Below are 21,145 nucleotides of genomic sequence, written 5' to 3' on the forward strand. Positions count from 1 at the left end.
AATCTCTCGTTTCGTATACTAATTCCTCGGTGATTATCGTCGGGAATAAATGATTCACGATTCCGTTTATGTTTTATGACTTTTTTATTGAATGATTCTAACCGTTATCGAGAAACAATGTTGTGTCTGTAGTACATGTTTAAAAACTGGTCTTTATTAAAATCTTTTATGCGAATGTGATCAATGATATCAGTGTGTTTCTTCTTTTTTTCAATTTATTTTCAATTTATAATGCGCATTCTTCCGCGTTTTGCGAACTGCAGGTCTGTTCGTCAAGTTGCAGCTTCTGCATTTAGTTTCTTCCCTCTCCTTGGCTCGAATGTAAAGCGTTTCGTATTTCGCTTGTAGTACAAGAAGCGCATCTGAAACGGACAGACCATGCGACATGGACCGACGTCAATACTCATGATGTACTTGCTGAGCGAACACCTCAAATTTGTCGAGAAATATCGTTGGAAATGTGGATCCTTTGATATGATTTGGTAAAAAATTCTGCGTACGTGGGAATAAACTTCCAATACACCATCATAAGTATGCAATGCGTAATCACGTGGACATATCGATATTCCGTATACGTTATGCAATTAACAGAGCCCGCGATCCGCGCAGCCGATACACCATGAGTACGATACCGTTACATGATAATATATAATATCTCGTTTCATTATTTTTCCAGGCCTTGGACAAGACGACACGCGTAATCCGTAGTCGCGGATTATCTGGTTTTTTTTCGTAGAGCATTGTAAAATCAAATTATAGGCCTCCTAACGATAGATAAATAGGTATTGTAATCTTAGAGCCACAGAGATTTGTAGAAGTCTCGTTAGATAATAATAAATTATCTCCTATTATTGCGATAAAAATTCATGCAAATTGGCATACGGCAATTTGCCTTAGCCGTCGATCTGCTAAAAAAAAAAGGGAAAAAAGACGTGAAAATCGTCTCTTAATAATTGCGTTATTTTTTTAACCATCTACATGTTGTTCAAATTACAATGCAAATTACTGTAAGAATATAATTAAAAAATGTTGTCATTATAATCAACTTATTATCACCTTTTAGAATAAAAATGAAATGCCGTTTCTTATGTTTTCGATGATTTCTCACGAAATATCTATAAGTCTCTAGGACTCTCATAAACTAAGACGGTGTATCGTGTATAATATTTTAGGGGTATTATTAGCTAGGTATAGGTAAACATTGCCTATGTACAATCGCAACAGGGTTGCGCATACTACTTCTTGGCAATCCTAAGTAAAGCTTACAGTTTGAATAAACTTCTTTAGGTAATTATGTTTTTTTGTTTAATAAGTAAGTAATAATTCTATTAGAGAAATAACAGTACAATATTCGACTGTACTTGTTATCGTCGTTTCATCAGCCATTTACATGTTACATTCTCTAGTTTAAAGTATCCTCATACATCTCGTGTACGTTTTGGTTCTGAGAAATAATTAGGATAATCATTTTACTATTATAACTGGCCAATAAGTATCTGCCACTTTTCTTATATTATTATTCTATTTACCATATATACAAATAATATACAATAGTCGCGCTTAATACAAGTAATATTAAAATCTAAATCTCAATAATTATAGTTATATGCATAGAAACTTGACTGTGTCTAATCGTTCGCTATGTGCTAGCGTTGCACACTGGTGTGTGTGTATGTGTGTGCACGGTTACATATACACCCACACACATCTTTTATATAAAATCTGTATAATCTACACGAGTCGCTTTAAGTATATATCTTCTCTTTTAATCACAAAAGATACAAATGTATTATTATAACCACTACACAAGCAGGGAGGGGGGGTCTTGGGCGGTATCACTCTGGCAGTATCTCTTTTTTACATACGGATACCTGATTTACACTCTTATGAAATGATAAATCAGTTTACCGCTGGATTGTGCAGGAAGATATACAGAATTTATTTTCGCATACTGAATTGTTGCGAATGCAATTCATTGTGTAAATAATAAGTTCGAGTATATAATTATTTCTATACATAATAAGCCTGTGCGTAATTATTCTGCAATATATATATATTTCTCCCACGAAAAATTTTGATTCTTCCTCCTTATATAAAATTTGATTATATAATACAGATCATACGGTGCACGATTTCCTTAAGGCCTTGTGTAAATATTGCTATTAACTTCATGCATAATTTATATTTTTCATTATTCATTGTTCAACTGATCCGGAAAACTACTTTATAGATCGTGTAATAAAAGTCTAATTGACGGCAATGATGAAAGCAGTGTACACCACAACTCGATGATAAAAAAAGTTTAATCGTAATGCACAGAAGTCAATCTAAAATAATAATAGTTCAAATATATGTATTATACAGAAATTTAGTTATTTATAAGCAAGTTAACTCAAAATATACATATATTGACATATATCAAAATGTGAAAATAAATTCTATATGTGCAAATATTCTGATGTATCTTCAGAGGTTGCAAATATCACTAGAAGGCATAGAAAATTTGCCATTTTCTTTCTTTTTGAGATTATATATATATATATATGAAATTTATATATATATAAATAATATTAAATATATTATAATATATATTATAACATTAAATATATATATATATACACATTTCGTCTAAAATAGATTGTAATTCCAAAATTGTAACTGGAAAATTATGTTAGTATGTGATAAAGGAAATTTTGTAAACAACTCGTTTTAAGTATTAAAGTTTCCGAAATGTTAAATCCACACATGCATTTTTCTTCTCTATCACTTATTTACATATGTGCGTACAGAGAGATATCCTTGCATGGAGCTAAAATCTCTTGAAAATAATAAAATTATTACACTTTTAAAGAGACATTATTTAAGTCAATATCATTTTCTTTATGTTTCTTTTTAATTTTATATCTGTAATTTCTATCTCGGGAGATACATCACATGTTCTTATTAAATTTCCAGTGTGAAGCCCGATATCCCCTAGTTTATTCATTTCCATCTGTTGCTACAATCTAAAGGAAAGGAACACTATATGCACAATATTCATCAATAGGCGGAAAATTTCCAACCGATGAATATCTTACTTTTATCTCGATTTAAAATTTATTTACAAAAGTATGTCTGTACAAGTATCTTTCTGTCACGACATAGGTCTATCATAGCCTTGAATGCGAATAGACCGGTTTTCGGGTATAAAGACCTTATTGCACGAACAACTTCGAAATATTCCGAAACAATATATACATATATATATATATATATATATATATATATATATATATATTAGCACAGCATGTTCCTTTCGAGCAAATATTCGAAAATGATTCAAACAAATCAAAGTTCATCGATTAGTATAATTTATTTTGATAGACACAAAAATAAATATATAGAAATGCGATCTTATAAGGCAAACTTAAAACAAATTAACAATGATTTTAGATAGATATTTTCTATTGACCATGATCACGATTCATGATAACACAGCTGAATATCTATAATAATCATTTATATCATTAATATCATTTATATCTAATATTCAGGTGTGCTGTTTTAAAATCGTTTCTGGAATATTTGCCTGGCATGTTTAACGCGCCTCTTCTCTATCTTTTCAAAAACATACCTTCCAATAATATTATATACACTATCGATAATGTCGTCCATGCAATAACGTCTTTACAAATAGTATGGTGTTTGCTGTATTATCGTTAAAAATCATTTCTTTAACCCTAGCCTTTTAACTCTAATTTTAATAGGAATATTATAATTATAACTAAGATTATTTGTACCATTGATTAGGTGAGAGCACCTACAGTGACCCCAGTAAAATTTAATTTTTTTTACCGCAAGCGCTCACATACAGTAGACTTCCAAATTTATTCTCCTATCAGAGACAAAAATTGAATATCTCATTCAACTTCGTTCATTCCACAGGATTCTAAGAAACTTGCACGAAAGTATACTGTAGTCAGAAGAACGTTTGCAGCGAGACATGTTCACTCGTTCATCACTTTGTTACAAAGTGAGGGGGTCACAATTTGATTACATTTTTACGAAATAGTCACTCGCCTTTTATCTCATTTTTTTTCTTATTCAAAGAGTGCCAATATGTCGTCGTTAGAGGAAGGATTACCACTGCTAGCGCCGCTACTAGGTGGAGTGTTTAGGTCCGGAGGATCGAGATATGAGAGAAGTTCCATTGCGTCCACATTGTCTGGCAAGAGCTGTAATAGTAGATAACATATTGTTGAACAAACTTGTAAAACGCTTTACCTTAAAAAAAAAAATATTCCGGTTTGCAACAAAAGATACGACGCGATAATTTGACACGATGTGATTTACTTACATTTAACGCCTCTTGGCCGGTACCTTCCCCGTCTATAACTGCAGCGGGATCGAAATTTAAGTCCGACGGTATGTCCGTAGCGGTGTCGTTATTTATGGTTGTACTCGTATTGCCGGAGGTGTTGTGGTTTCCCGTGGATTCTTGCGACGCGGGCGGAACGCTCGGCGGCCCGCTGGCACCACCAGCTGGCGTGTGAGGGGTAGATTGCGGAGTGTGCGGCGTATGAGGGGTATGAGGCATCTGTAATGTATACAACTGTAATGTATACAACTGTAATGTATACATCATATATTTAAAACATTTGTTATCTGTAACATTTGTCATTTGACATTTAACATTTTGTCATTATTTTTATGTATTTCTATATTACTATTGTCCGAGCACAATCGACATTACAGCAAAACGTACCTGGTCATTGAGTGATTTCTCCATAGCGTTGAGAGGATCTAAAGAATTAACGGATTCGTTTAAGTGCGAGAGCGGACCTGTTCCACTGACGTAATCATTATTGCCGATAGTATTCGTCCCAGAGTTTATCTCGTACGTTCCACCGGACGTATTCCGATGGTTTATACTGTTATTCGGATACGTGGAAGATGTGTTGTTCATCATCGAGCCGCTCACGATGCTGTTCATATCGGGCGGTATGTAAGGACTCATAGCCTGATTCATATCCCAATTGTTCATTGTTGGCATATTCATACTGCCTGGCGACATGGCCTTGGTTGTTCTTTTACAATCATTTTCTTCTTCGGATTTAATATTAGTTAAATTTTTCGCGGGTTTCCAGTTAGCGAGCGAGTCTATCGTCACTTCGTCAACTTCGGTGGTATTTAATGTATTCAAAATACCCCACATATACTGATCAACCTCTAGGCCTTCCAACTGCGCGGATTTCCTGTAAAATACGCGAAAATTTGTTTTATATTTTTTCCCCTTAATTCCAATAAATGCATAAAAAATGACAATTGACAATTGACAATTTAGTTATACTTACGAGCATACTGGACACCTCCAGTTACCCCGTTCGCAGTTCATTTGCAAGTACGATTCCAAATCGAAACACTGTATGTGCTTGCATTCATGTCCTCTAGCTGGCAGTGTAATGCGTTTATGGGTAATAGGACATTTTAAGAGTACCTGCACGCAATAAGATGTACATGGCTTAAAACATTATTGACATTTCGTGCTACAGAGCTATAGGATTAAAAGAGAGCTTCAAAATGCTTTTGTGAATTTTACCTTTAGTGCTGTTTGTTCCACTACATCTTTCTCTGACTGTATACCATTGTTCGACATCGTATTACTGAAATTTCTTTTAATTTTCGTTATACAGTGGTCTGCCGTCAACAGCCTTTTACGTAATAATCCCTGAAGTACACTTCGCACACTGGGTCGGTGAACCAATTGTAGTACAAATAGATGTGACTGTAATCGCATTACACACATATTCTGAAGAATGCATGTAATAATAAAAAAAAAATAAATAAATAATAAAAAAAATAAAAAATAAATAATAAAAAATAAATAATAAATAATAAAAAATAAAAAATAAATAATAAAAAATAAAGAATAAAAAATAAAAATTATTTTAAGTTTATAATTGATAAATAGATCTATCATGCACATCTTGCGCAAATATATTCAATAAAAAATATAAAATCTATCTGCACGAAGCAAAAACTTGTTCTTAAGCGTACCAAAGATTAACATTGCAACGAATATCGTTTTATCTCCGAATTACGTAAACACTATCGTTTAATTATTGATATCCTCAAACTTACACAACAGCATGCGGATACGGTAATCTGTATTGTGTTCCTTCCTGCTTGACAGACGTCCTTCAAGTAGAGAGGCTTGTGAGAAGCTTTGTTGTCCCCGCGGTCGATCACAAGGGGAGTCGCGTTAACGGAGACTTGCACACTCGCCGGCCAATTCGTGTTCATCTGTCTATCTTCGTGGTGGAAACATTTTAGCTGTAGCTCCAGATCTGATCGCCAAACTAGCGTCTGATGCACCGTGGGCTTCAGTTGGAATACATGATTGCTAACAGCCAAATTGTGCTCTAGGCGGAAGGGTGGAAGAATTATACCGTCTCTTACGGGGAATGTTAGTCTCAATTCATCATCTGAAACAAACGTAGGATTGCTCAATATTGCTCAATATTGTTTTAGAGGCACAAATAAATGTTAGAAAAATGTCTGTAATCTAAAATGTCGTGCGTATCAACATTTCCAACTTTACATCTAATAAACGCATTCCGTAGTTTGGAACTAGAAAAATGGACATTGTGCATCTGATTACATGTCTTTCGTTGACATAATTTTTTGAACTCAAGACACCATTATAATTATATTGAAGCATGAGAGCGTGAAATTCTAAAACCGCACTTACTCTGAATGTTGACAGGCGATTTCATCTCATTGAAATTAGGCTTAATGTCCGGATTCGGACTGATGTAAGGCGGCATGCTGGTGGCGGGTGTCAACGGAGGCGTCGGATTACCGGGGATGGGACTGTGCTGATAATTCACGTTGCCCCCGTTCGTCGATCTCATCGATACCACCTCTTGCTGGTATTGACTGGTCGCCAGTGACTGGGCGGCCACGGCGGACGCGCCGTATGACGCGTTGCCGCCACCATATCCCGTGTTCGGCTGATGACCGACGAACTGGTTGCCAACCGAGGTAGGTGGGACCATGCAGACACCGGGAACCCCGTTACTACCGTAGCCGTATTGGTTTGCGGCGGCCGTCTGAGACGGGGCATTGTAAGCCGGCGCCGTTTGCCTCATATTCGTCCCTCGTATCATCGCGTTGGGCCCGAAGCCGGCCGCTGTGGGATTCATGCTCTGCATAGACTGATACTGTTGCTGGAAATTTGGCCTCGCTCCGGTGGGATAGGTATTCGGATAATTCGGGGCCGCCGTCATGCCGTTGAAACCCTGCTGCATAGCCGCTGGATTCTGAGCAGCGTACGGAACCTGCTGCCGCTTTTGCGCCATATGCATGGCTGGGGTCGGATAAGGCGCTAATCTCCGTTGATAGCCTTGATGCGGCTGAGCCTAGAAACACAGAGATATACGCTACTACCGAGAAGAACAGAGACGCGCCTTTCGTCAGCCGAGATATACGCTACTGTAACAAAGCTATAAATAATGCAAGAAGATCGATATAAAATATTTATACAGGACTGAGATAAATCTCGCTCATGAATTGTCTTTTAGCGAATCACGGCGGACATGAGAGATGCAGCTAAGTACATTTATAATCTCCACGATGGATTTTAGATAAATACCTGCATCTTGTTCATTTGCATGTTGTTGGGTCCCATCATGTTGTTCATGGCTACGTTACCCATGTTGCTCATGGAGTTCATGGGTGTCATTCCGTTCATAGCATTCATACCGCTCATACCGTTCATACCGTTCATACCGTTCATTCCTCCCATTGTCATGGGATTCATCGAGTTCATGCCATTCATACTGTTCATCGAATTCATGGAATTCATAGTGTGCATCGGGCTCATCGTGCCCATGCTGTTAAAATTGTTCATTCCGACTGGCCCCATTCCTGCCATTGGTCCTCTTTGGCCGTACCCCGCGTTGTACGTTTGGTGGGGTATTCCATGTTGGCTCTGCATCTAATAATAACGTGAGCATTCATTTAGAAATTCATAAAATTCCAAAGAAGTAAAAATAATTTATGAGACACCGAGTATTGTGTAATACGTGAATTTTGAGATACGTTTTGTTATGGAATTATAAGAGATTCGTTTTTGTAGTCTTCCTCCACTCGATAATTTAATACATCTACAACCATGATCAAAAATTTATTTCTCCAAAAAATGATATGCTCGTAATAAAATAATAAAATTGAATAAATTGCAAACTAACGCTAATTAACGATCAATTGAAATACTTTGGAATACTTATAATTCGTAAGTAAACTATATTTCTCGCATTACATAAAAAATGCCGTAAATTAACAATTATGACAAGAACATTTAAAATAAAAAATTTAATCATTTAATTGTCTTAACGCGTGAATTTTTTCTCTTCATATATCTTCATATATCTATATACTTTTAGGTGTTTTTACGACGCGAAGAGAAAGACGACGATGGAAAAACATCCACGTCAAGGACCGTATCATTTTACCAATTTACCAATTCGCCTTGCTCAACTATTCCGGATAGCACACTCTGTTAACGGTCTATGTAACGTATGAATCAGAATTCCCTCTAGTCGCGGCGCGGCATTGATAACGTGAGAGCTAGCCAAACATTTACCTGATTGAATTGCGAGGGGATGTCCTGGCGGTCCTGCATGGCCACCACGCTGGCAGTGGCGGTGGCCGTAGCGGAGGCAGCTGCTACCATCGCCGCGACACGAAGTGGCGAACCACCCCTTCCGTTCTGGGGTGGCACTGTGCTATGATAGCCGGATGATAACGGCTGCACCCCGACGCCAATCGCCGCCGTTGCTGATAGCGTTGCTGCACCACCACCGCCTCTCCCCCCGGGAGGAAGAAAAAGCTCTGTCTACGATCAGCCTTCACGAGGTAGATGCGAACGCGCGGCTTATTGGCGCACTGAAAACAGAGAGCGTGACTCATCTTTAACCCTCCGTGAGATAAAATTATCTTTTTGGAGAATCGCGGCGCGCGGCGATGCTCGGCGGCGATGATCGTTATAGAAATAACTGTGCGTTAGAGAAACTGCGGAGTTGGCGTATATCGGACGAGTGGCGAAGTGTGACGCAAGCGTATAAAACGCGTACGCCATTCGACTCTATTTGAGTCCTTTTCGGAACGGTTAATAGCGATAAATGCGGTCATTTCAATTATAAACTCAATTTCAATTATAAATAATTATAACGGTAAAAAAAGAGAGAGAGAGAGAAAGAGAGACATTAGAGCTCTAATGTTGCTATTAATGTGCGCTATTAGAGCCAATCGCCTTAATGTTGAAGATAAATATTGGATTTTTACTCGTCAAGTTTTTCCAGAAAAGGGGACAAAAACTTAATTGACAAGTGAAAACCGCCACAGTCACATTTCAAGCTTGATATAATGACTCCAGACACGTGTGTGATATTTATATGCCATGAATTCCATAGAGAGATAGACAACGTTTTCCTCGTGAAATGTGAGATGCACACGAGCCAAAAATTTATATCTTTTCCATATGTCTTATGCAAGAGAATATAATAAGTCTCTTGCATAATACACGATGCGAAAGAAGGGGACAAAACATTTGGAATGATAAATGAATAAGAGCGGTATTACAATTTTGCACATCGATGCATTTAATCGTGTATATTGATAAGAAAAACCTGTTGAGATTAGTCTGTTCAATATTTAAGTAACGTAATAACTTGCAGACTAATAGTTAACGTATCACCTCGGATAATTTGAAACGATCGGGCTTACAACGTTATAATGCGCAATGGACGATAATACGTCGTCAATCATCCTGGCGAGAGTTAATTCGGTTTAAATGGCAGTGTGAACTTTTGCATTTGCGACAGAAACGTGGTTGCCCATTCGCCAAGTCAAGATCATACTCGTGCAATCGATTCCCGTTAGGAACGAATAGATTTATGCCAATCGATACAGTCTGTGTTTGGCGCATTGCAACGGATCTTTATTTCATAATCTCTGCGACGTAGTAATAACATACGCCGGAATCATTCACGATATACTTGAATAATTCGAGAAGGTCATATTTCCTACTTGGCATCGCCCCGCGCAAATAAATTTAAGCCAGTGATAGTTGTACAATAAGAATTGAAGATTTTCAGGGAAACGAGGGAATCTCCGCGATTAGCTTCCAGATCCAAAGAAAAATTCAATAATAACATATATTCAAGTGCGTTGAAAACTCATTTTACAATACTTCTAGAACACGTTAGAGTGAGATGGATAGAGGAGATACCGATTGATTTTTCATAATTTAATAAGTGACTCTATTATAAATACGCACACATATTAAAGAGTGGACCTTTCTTTATATTTTTAGAGAAACACTCGTGAATATTTTTAAAGATACTTTATAAACATAAGCCATTCGAGCAATTCTAAAAACAATAAATTTTTTCTATTTGCGTAACAAATAAAGAACGATTAAACAATATTTCACTTTATTTTTATTTCTTCGCTTCAGATTAACTTCCACGTGGCGAGTGGCTTGTTTAGCGACAAGCTTGTCGAACATCTCCTAATTCATCGCGGCCTCGATCGCGGACGACAATTTACTCGAAATGAACAAGATTATCGATACGTGTCTCTTTGAAGGTGGCCGTCTACGGTGTCTACCCCGAAAGACCGAGGCGAGCGGTATCGAACCCCGGCCATGTTCCCAGCTGGCCGCGACGCCGCGGCGCGTAGCCCCCATTGCTTTTCTGTGGGAAATGCACGTGCTCGCTATTCACACACCGCGCCGCGCCGCGCCGAGCCGAGCCGAGTGCCGAGTAGCGCGCGTACATAATACGTGCCTTACCCCCGCGCGCGCGCGCACGTTGCCGCAGAACGCATATACGGCCGTGCGAGAACCCGGCGGGAAGCGGAGCTCTTCCGCCGATGCACGATTTCCGATGGGCCCTCGAACCTCGAACGTTACGCCGCAGGACACTCCCGCAAGGGAATTTTTTGCCGCCGTATAAACGAGGCTGAGGACACGAGTGAGGCCTTCGTATTCGGCATATACGTCACAAACCGCGAGGTGTATCCGAGAATTCACGCGGAATCGTAGAATTTTGCAGAAATCTAAGTTTGTTTCTGTCAAACGGACAATTTTTTGTTTTGTTTTGTTTTTGTTAACGCTAACAAATGAGTTCCGGAAGAACAATTATTGAGAGAAACAGATGCTTCGAATTTTTTTACCTTTACCATCTTCGTAATCACTGGATATATCGAAGAAGTGTATTTTTTTTACATCGCGAGACAAATAATTTTAAGAAAAATTCAACTTGTGATTAAAAAAATTGTCGAAGAAAGAAATAATAAAGTTCGCTCTTTCACTCTCTCTAGGACATTCCGCGCGCGGAGAAACCTGCCTAGAACCCTCCAATTGAAGGGTATAATGGATCAATAACATAAGTTATGCAGGTTGCATGTCGAAACGGATGCAAGTTTTTATGAGGCTTTCTCTTGCACGAGGCATGTTATCAAATCTATCTTCAGAAAAGGACGAAAATGTATCGGAGACTTAAACGCGCAGCTTCGTGAATACGATAATCTTTTTTATTGCTACAAGGTGCTAATCTTTCGAACCGTGACAGAGGAATTACTGGCCGTACCGTGAAACCCGACGGATGTGCAACAGCTTGCGCGGCGCAATCGTAAATGTTGCCGGACGAGACGAGCGCATGAAGGAGCACACGTGCGGCATGTAAGCATGTGTCCTCGCGATATCGGATTACCACGTGCGTACGGCGAGTTTTGCGCGTGCTCGCAGGCACGGCCTGCCCCGTAATACCGGCTTTGCGCAAAAGCAGAAACGCGTCACCGCGTCCTTATCCGACGTTACCCCGATTCTCCGTTGCGTAAACTTTCACGTGGTTACGACGTACGTATCGATCAACGCTTACGCACCGTGTTTACGCAGAATATCCTAAAAAATCACCAAAATAATGTCCCCTCGACCGCAGATAATGGAGAACGAGCTAAGAAAAATGACCGTCATTTTTAATCGCGTAAGACGCTGACAAATTATTCAACGTCGAAAAAAATTGGAGGTGATAAATGGCCTCGGATACATGCCTTGTAAATAAGAAAAAAAAACTTTACACTGTTTTCCAGTTAGTTCAAAGTTCAAACTGAATTTTATTTTAAAAGAAATCCAATGTTCTAATTTTAACTGTTAAGATATTTCTTATTAAAATAAAAAATTCATAAGCGATAGTGACTTTTAAAAGCGCCTTGTCTAGGACCAGCTTTTCGTTATTGATTTTAAATTCGTTATAAAAACTGACGATTGACGACATTTGGAAGTTCCGGGATGCCTTCGTGTTTATTGTCACATTAAATTTTACAACAGCAACTTTTTAATTTTTATTTAATATTTGTAATAAATAAAATATGTTAAATTTAGCACTATATTAAAAATACTCAAAGATATTATATAATTTGTACTATATTATTTAAATATTCCTTGTTTCCATCCGCACAACAATGTTTGAATGGGATTGGAAAGCAAGTCGGATTTTAAATCGAGATCTCGTCCACGAACACACGCTTCTACTCCGCTTGAACTTGGTATACTAACGCTGTTAGTCGCCCGAAAGTAGTTTCTTACGCTTGTCAGTTATTATACTTTCTCCATGGAGTACGGTTTTTAACTTTAACTTGATATATATTTGCTGAATATGAACAATCTACTTAATACGCTCTCCTGATTAATTAAGTCAAGGCAAGTTTCTCTACGAGCTTTAAAGTTTCAATCAAAACCATTAGTTAAAAGTCCCAATTACAATTTTGATGGTGCCAAATTGTATCTTGAATAAACGTAGTGTATGAGAACAATGTGAGAACAATTTTCTCGAAATGCTCGACTGACTCGATAAGATTAATCTTTGTGATAATGGAGCGCCTGGATAAATTCGCACACATATACTTGGATGAATAAAGCTCACCCCGTTCCTTCCGAGGTCGCGAACAAATCAGTGCTTATTTTGTAGTTCGAGACAAGACTTTATCTGTACTTGATGATTATTAGTGGAGTGCTCAACAAGTATCGGTATCTCGAGTACACTTAATCGAATCTTTCGGGTGTTCGCGCACCTAATGGGTTTCGTGCTGTCGATCTCGCCGGCAGATCTAATCGCATCTATTTCATCAACTTTTACGAGCACCGCAAATCAGGTGCCCCGACAGGTCCGCACGTTTTACAGGCAACACAGACCGGCAATTTATTTTACCTCCGCGTTCGAGCGTGAACAGTAAATAAAATCGATGCGCGCAATGAGACGCGTAGAGCTGAAGAAAATCGATGAAATCGATGCAAACGAGGTAAAATACGCAGATCCAGATACATCTGTCGACTGTTTACAAATGCAATTTTTTCGTTGACCGCCCGCAGGCTTAAGAGAGATCTCTCCTTTTTTTTTCTTCCTCTCTGTCTCTCTTTCGTCAGATTGGTAGAGAAGGTCTTCTGCACAAGCGCTGTCCTCGAGACGCGATTATGACGCTCGGACAAAAACAAATTTAATAGCCTTTCCGTTGTATTCAATACGGCGGGTACGAATACGCGCGTATGTGCCGTCTGAGCTACGAGGGGCGAGAATCGGGGACGTTCAACAGCCCATCAAGAAAATGTTGGGGAGACCGATCCGATCGATTAACACGTGCGCTTTAAATGTTTGGGAGCTACAAAGCGATCGCAGCCTCGATGATTACAGACGATGTTGCTAACGAGGCTCGTAGAACTAAACTAAAATAATTTCGGCGCGTTTTTTGTTGTTGTTTGTTGGCGCTGATAATCAATATCAGCAACGGAAATCGCTCGTGTATCTTTAACACGCTTTATATAAAAAGATATTTATTTTTGCAATATGATATTATTCAAATAAATAAATATAATTTACAAAGATTTATAAATTAAATTAAAAACCGAATTTTTATTTTCAGAAAACGAATGAAGTTTCGTCAACGTTAGATTTTCGTTCGTAATTCCTCATTGACATGATTAACGTTCATGATCGACAAATCGTTTAAATTATTATGAAAACTTTATACAACATGCTCCAACAAGCGTGTTACATTACCGGCCATTATTCTCCCGTATCTACGTATAACGTTTTCGATTACGAAATAATTTCCATCCAATCTACGTGTCTACTGTATAATATTCCGTTTGTCACCCGAGCGTGTTCGACGTTTATCCTCCCCAATCTGCCAACCAAGCGCGGGGCGCGCAGCGCACGTGTTTTTTTTTTGTGCGTGTAATGCATATACGCACACACACACACACACACACACACACGTGTACACGCGCATACACACACAACATCCAGATATAGCGCGCACAGAGAGGGAGCGATTCGGAGGTTGACGTCATCCACGTCCCACCCCCTTTAAATTCATGCTGAATCCGACTACGAGCGACCGACCGACCCAGCCTCTGCCTTTTCCCTTCGTTTCTCTTTTCCCTTCCCCCGTGCGTCGCTGCGTTCCGTTTTCTCTCCGCTCACCACCGCCCCCCGTCATTCGATGGTAGGAGAAAGAGTGAGAAAGAGAGAGAGAGAGAGAGAGAGAGAGAGAGAGAGAGAGAGAGAGAGAGAGAAGGGGTGGAGGGAAACCCCCTCTGTAGATCCCGCAACGGGTTTCTATTCTCGGATGTCAATATTTCGTCAACTAGAGCCCACTCGGCGCGCAACAAAAGACTCCACCGGGTACAGCCGTTGCTGTAGCGTGTGAGAAAGAACGAGGAACATGTATGCGTTTTATAAGAGGATGCACACGACGAGAGAGAGAGAGAAAGAGCGGAGGAAGCGCGCGCGCGGACCGTGGGGATCGAAGTGCCAGGATTGCGCAAAGGGCGAGGCATTTCGGCTACGTGGTTGGGGTGTAATTTTGTCGGAGCTTTCAACAGATATCTTCGAATTCTGACTGAAATAGAAAAAACACCGGGAGAAACGCCGAAAAAATGACAAAAGTGAAAATAATGCATAACGAGGCAGACCCGTCGCGATTGAACGAAATGGAAATTTTGATTGCGGATTTTTCCCCGCTTTTTTTCACTGCCTGCATGCATTCTTAACGATAAAGTCCTCTACGCTTTTAACGTTGTACGAGCACTATATAGATATTTCGAATCGCCGGACTGGAATTTCGACGTTTCGAATTTCTGACTTACAGTCACAATGTGTTTTGAAACGTCTTTCACGTGCGCGCGTATCGATCGCGCGATCGTTACGATCGATTCCAAGAACGCGCGTAAATCGCGGTGTTTCGCGCGTGCCATTGGATTCCTGAGCGGATCGATTTTCCCTAGCGCATAATTGTCATCCCGATATCGAAGAAATGATTGGAATTTTCCACACCGGGTCGCTCGAGGTGCCTCGAATTTACCCATCGACGATTTTCGAGCATCCCGACGTGACGCGCTTTGACACGGCGCCGGCGACGAAGGCGAGTAATATCGCGCCGGGGGGAATCCTTGTACGAGATAAATAAAACGGGCCTCTCTCTCTCTCACGGTCGCCGCCGACACATAATAGCCGCGTTCTCCTCGGCCGCGCTCGCGCCCGCGTATGAACTCGGCTTTAAGGTGAGCGAGTGCGCGACCAGCGTCGTCGTTGAAACATCGAGAACCTGAGGCGACAAAAAAGTGATAAAATTCTGTCTGACACTGATAATTTCGTACAACATATGCTACGTTCGTGCTAAGGATCATCTGTATTTTACGCTTAAGGACGCAGGTGTGTATGTATAAATAATATTATTAGATTCAGTAATCTAAAACGACGCGGAAGAGCCTACATCCTGTAAGGATAAAAATACACGTTTTCGCAAGAATGGTTTTAACACAACGGTGCACGTGTGCGATGACGGATGCATTAGATTTAATACTAATTTAATGGACAAATATGGTAATTGATGTATAGCGATTATTGAATATTAATTGAATGAAAATCAATACTGATCGATCACTGATTATAGGATAATCAAAATCGCTCGTCAAACACGCGTAATGTCTACTAGTGCCTCTATTTGATGCGCAACCATATTTCCAAGTAGTATAACCGTTCGATGCAGATACGTGCCGAGGTAGCACAAAGAAAGCACTGTCGCGAAAGCGACTTTCACATGACGGAGGGTCCCGGAGGAGGATCCATGGGGCCCCGGGGCCCCTTCGCACGGTTTGCTCGCGCTAGAAGACGGTACTGAGCACGAAAGAGAGGGAGGTCGGGTCGGAACGAGGGGGGAGGAGGAGTACTACAAACGAACGGCGGATGCCGATCGCAACACTTTGCTAAAATCAGGACAACGACGAGGAGGAGGAGGAAGCGGAGAAGGAGGATGAGAAACGGGGATCCGAGAGAGGGACGGAGACGAGACGAGACGAGACCGTTGAGACATCGAGCCCGCGACACGTAAACAGGAGCGAGCGCCCGAGGTCGACTCACGGCGAGAATCGTGGGAGGATTCCCTTCGTTTCTCTCTCTCTCTCTCTCTCTCTCTCTCTCTCTCTCTCTCTCTCTTTCTCTCTCTTCTCTTTTCTTTCTTTTTTTCCTCTTTTTTCCCTCTGTCCGTCTGCAGTGTGGGTGGGATTAGAGAGACGGGGGCGCTGTAGGAAGAGGGGTGGACAAACGGTGGGAGAGGGCTTTGATCTCGGCAGCTGCTGCATCGCATCGTTATTTTCGGGCGGATCGCCGAGACAAAAAACATTTTTGCGGGACGCCTATCTCCTTTGTGGGCCGACGACGTTTACCTGAAGCTGAACATCGACGTATCTCTCTCTCATCTCCCGGAACGTGTCTCGGTGCCGCGTTTCCTATTAGGCTCTCCGCCGACGAGATCGCGGACGGCGGGCGGCGGCGTCGCGATGTAGACCACGAGAATTGAAACTCTCGAATGGAAGGATTCTTTTGAATTTTCAGTACTGGGAAAACCGATATATTCAACCATTCGTAGAATTTCCAATAATGGTAACTTTTTGAAATGCCCGAAAGTTTATATTATTATATAAATATATTATTATATTATATAAATATATTCTATTATTGAAAATATATGTAACATACTTTGCCTCTATTTCATAAAGTGGTTGAAATAATTTATGCATGATTTTTTTGTCAAAATTGCAACAATTGATTAGAAATACCAATCAGAAAAATATAGTCTAAAGCATATAATAAAATTTTATTTAAATATAAATATAAATAATGCATTTACATAAAATATTATATATATTAATATGTTAATAATATATTAATAATATAATAAAATATATTTTATATATTAATATACAAGTAATTGTAATAATAGAGAAACAGAAGAATCCTGTGTGTAGAATGCCTATACCTCAGGAATGTAGAAATATCATAATGTGAATACAAGGGAGACCAGCCCCGCACTTCGAAATTGCGATCGGAAAAGAGAAATATCATCATCCTGTGTATCGTCAAACTAGGCGTGAAAATCGCGATGCGATGTGGACACAGATCGTTACGCGTGTGTAGGTGCATTGAGGTGGACTTAATAGGCCATGGCTTTAAACGACCTCGATATAACATCTATCATCCTCGAAGCTAGTGCAGATACGTGTCGCTATATATAAAGTGTGCCTAATTTGAAAAAATTGGTTGGCTACTTTGTATACAATTATTGAGATTGATTCTGCAGGTCACTATTAATATATCGCAATTAAATCGACAAATTCTACCGGTTAGCTCGCTTACATCTCGCGTTCTCGGCTCCGTTTCTAAGCCGCGAACAACACACATTGGTCACTGGCAAAATATTACAACTAGTAACTAAATCAAGGATTGAATGTCACGTGACGGCGATTTTAATAGCTTTAATAGCTCCCGAATGACGATGAGAATCGTAAAAGGTATGACTTGAGAGGACTTAACTTTATTCCAACAATTCGGGTCACTGCGTATACGCGAATGTTATCTAAAATGTGCTCTGTCATTGTTATTATAAATACTTTTTCCGTGGATATCCTCGACGACGTCGATTCTAACGGGTCATGTCGGCATTGTGTCGACGCAGCTTTTCGACCGCTCTAGGTAGGTCAAAACCTTCGAAGCATTACGCGAAGAGCCGCGCACTCGTAATCGGGTTAGCGGCGCATCTGGTGCGAGACCAGCGCGAGCCGGTACAGGACGAGACATAATGAAAATTGGCGGAATTTTGAATTTCGCCGTTTCAACGCCTATTGTCCTACATCGATCGAACGTGCATGCGAACGTAAACATGTAGAACAGGCCAAATAGGAAAAATTGCAAATACTGTCGCTTTTTCTTGAGCTGTATGCTGTATCACAACTCATGTTGTAAGATTGTAAGCCACGCAACGGATATCGGTGATTATCTTGCTTATTTTCTAAGCGATCTGGCGCGAATCAAAGTGCCCGAAAAAGTTAGAGTTAAGTATATCTATATCTTTGCTCCAAAAATAATTTAAAAAAAAATAATGATAAAGAAATAACGACGCTTGATGGAGAATTCGAATAACAAAGAATAGTCGCAGAGACTAACGAAGGATTTCGAAAGTATGATTCTACTTTCGTGGGTAGACCCAAGGACTCGGAGCACCGACGCTTTTTTAAGTTGTGCAATCTGGAGAGATGCTATTTCATGTATATCTGCGGCTATTTTTGATGATAGTAACTCCTGCTCGAAATGCTCATATCGGGGATATCTTAGCAACGATCGTGCAAAAGTGAACAGCGCTTTCGGAATATCCGAACATCGGAAACGGATATCTTCAGGGATATCATATCGAAAATCGTTATTCGAGTTAATCGTTAATCCAAGTAAGGCTTAAGTTCAACGAATGCGCGCCCTGTAAACGCGACGTCTATGTGTGTTGTTAGCGCAGATCGATATACACGTATGTATACATTGTCCTCCTCGGAGTATATATCGCAATATATTGCCTAGCCCCTATCCCGTTCTCGATCGACGACGACGAGTATTCCCTATATATATACCTCCGTCGCCGAACCTCGCGCTATGAGAAGATTCTGTCATTCGCAACAAATACTCGTGGCATTTCGAGGTGGCGAGGATGAATTTTTCCCGCTGACTCGTTCGAAAAGGTCGCACGACAGAGCTCCTTGAATGTGAGTATCCTCCATCGTCCATTGCATGGTGTACGTATACGTATGCGTGCGGCTGTACGTGTGTGTATACGTACACGCTTTATTTGCGCATTTTGTCATGCAAGAATACACGGATCTCCCGGATTGCCAGGCGTGTATCAGTGACGGAACAGCGTCTTCGCATAATTAATTTATCGTTTCAATCGCGTGCATCAGCCGTCAGGTCGATACGCAGATGCATCGATGGCACAATCGGTGGCCTTTAATAGCTATGCGCTTTCCATCACTGCGCTGAGAAAATTTATGCCGGGCGGAAAGTCGCAAGACATTTTTGCAGAATGTTATATACAACCTACACTACGTGATGGTGCATAATGCGGCGTGTGTGCGCGACGCGTCTGCTCTTATCAGTAAATAATCAAAGATGCGGGGGTATAAATGGAATACACACATTGCCGTTTTATTTCCCGAAATTTTCGTCATGAGACTCTGTTGATTAAAATTAACGGTCATGTATTGTCATTGTGGAGTAACTAATAGTATATATTGCCTCGGGAAATGGAAAAATCTTGTGCAGATTTTCAGCGTAAATGCGTGTTTTTAAATCGCAATTTCATGACTTCCTCACTTACAATTAGTTTTACATCTTTAAGAACGTTTAATTATAAATATCAATCAGAATTAACACTAATATCGCAAGCTGCTTGAAGAGGTTTTCACACTTACGTTATTTTAATTGGGTTTTATATTATTAATTTAATAAATTACCGTTTCACGTTTACATCTACGATGAGTCGCACAGAGAGACTGAGAGTTGCAGGAAGGAGCTCAACTTTCATTACTTTATTACCGCAGAAGAAATACCTTTCCCTATATCTTCCTTGCTTTGACACGATCGAAATTCTTCACAGTAACACGTGCGACCCAGAAGGCCATAACCGTGTAAAAGCGGAAATAACATCTGTTTGTAACAGATAGGAGAAGCCAAAACTTACCAAACGCAACCGCAAACTTAAAACGCACCGTGACTTCCTTCCTTTCTATTCTACAAGAAGCGAGAACGTAACTCTTGGGTATATAAATATTTATATATATAAAAGTTACGTTCTCGCTACATATACACATATACACAAAAATGCATATATGTTACATATATAAAATCTATTAGATATTATTTAATAAATATTATACTTAATTATCCAATTTTCTAGTTAGATAATATTATGTATTTAATGTTATCTATTATCTAAAATATTAATAAGCAGTCAATTATAAATTATAAGCTTGTAACTCCGTTTATATTTAACGATCATCTACTCACATTTTAGCGAATCATAATCCAATGTACAACAGGATAAATGTGATAAAATCGTCGGCGGGGAAACGCTTTGAAATGTCTTCGTTTCCAACAAAACTGATGCTGGTTATTCATAATGAAGCGAATGGGGGAACAAACAGATTATACAACGGCATCGTGTCAACCTTATATAAGGATCACAGTCCGATTCTGTGACAATACTATCAGTATCCAATAATTATGACTAGCAGACTGACACGATGACGCGGTAAAATGTAGAACACGTTGCGTTGCACGCGTTCCACGATGTTTATCATGCTCTCGGCGCAAGATCTTGTACGACGACGCAAATTAAATGAGCTAATTTTCCTTCACGATTGATTAAGTCGCAGAAGGAAGCCGTCAATTTTGAAACATCGAAGTGTTTTAAAGCACCAAAAGGGACCTCTTATCGCGTACATTATCGATAAAAAGTATCACGTTACTACCATACAACACGATCGTCGCGTATTTATATGACATGTCGCCAAAACGTTAGGACGTGATGTCGGGAGTACGCTCGCGTGCTTTATCTGGATCTGATTGTGAGACGAGCGTTTCGCTTCATTAACCTTCGAAACCTAGCGGCGATTACATCGAAAGTTTCATGAAAAAACTTCCGGCATCTCTCGTACGAGAACGTGTCCCCGCGAAATCGCGGAAGATCTGCGAAGGATTCGTTTCGCGTGTTTCAA

The 21,145-nt window shown here is 39.9% G+C and overlaps 1 protein-coding gene across 2 annotated transcripts in view; it reads right to left on the bottom strand.

The window, feature by feature from the left end:
• Window positions 1–65: 65 nt before the first annotated feature.
• The window catches only part of Tna (Zinc finger MIZ domain-containing protein tonalli), a 37,317-nt gene continuing 16,237 nt past the window's right edge, over window positions 66–21,145 (bottom strand). The window contains exons 2-10 of one of the 2 annotated variants that reach the window (XM_071772254.1): window positions 8,627–8,928; window positions 7,634–7,978; window positions 6,731–7,400; window positions 6,121–6,464; window positions 5,579–5,764; window positions 5,334–5,500; window positions 4,745–5,234; window positions 4,337–4,576; window positions 66–4,214 (exon numbers count right to left, since the gene is read on the bottom strand). In XM_071772254.1, coding sequence (XP_071628355.1) covers window positions 4,080–4,214; window positions 4,337–4,576; window positions 4,745–5,234; window positions 5,334–5,500; window positions 5,579–5,764; window positions 6,121–6,464; window positions 6,731–7,400; window positions 7,634–7,978; window positions 8,627–8,716 — 2,667 coding nt within the window. In that variant the 5' untranslated portion in view covers window positions 8,717–8,928 and the 3' untranslated portion in view covers window positions 66–4,079. The remainder of the gene's footprint in view (window positions 4,215–4,336; window positions 4,577–4,744; window positions 5,235–5,333; window positions 5,501–5,578; window positions 5,765–6,120; window positions 6,465–6,730; window positions 7,401–7,633; window positions 7,979–8,626; window positions 8,929–21,145) is intronic. The other variant, XM_071772255.1, reaches the window with a different exon arrangement.

This window comes from Temnothorax longispinosus, chromosome 3, assembly GCF_030848805.1.
Source record: "Temnothorax longispinosus isolate EJ_2023e chromosome 3, Tlon_JGU_v1, whole genome shotgun sequence".
In the NCBI taxonomy this organism is placed as follows: Eukaryota; Metazoa; Arthropoda; class Insecta; order Hymenoptera; family Formicidae; genus Temnothorax; species Temnothorax longispinosus.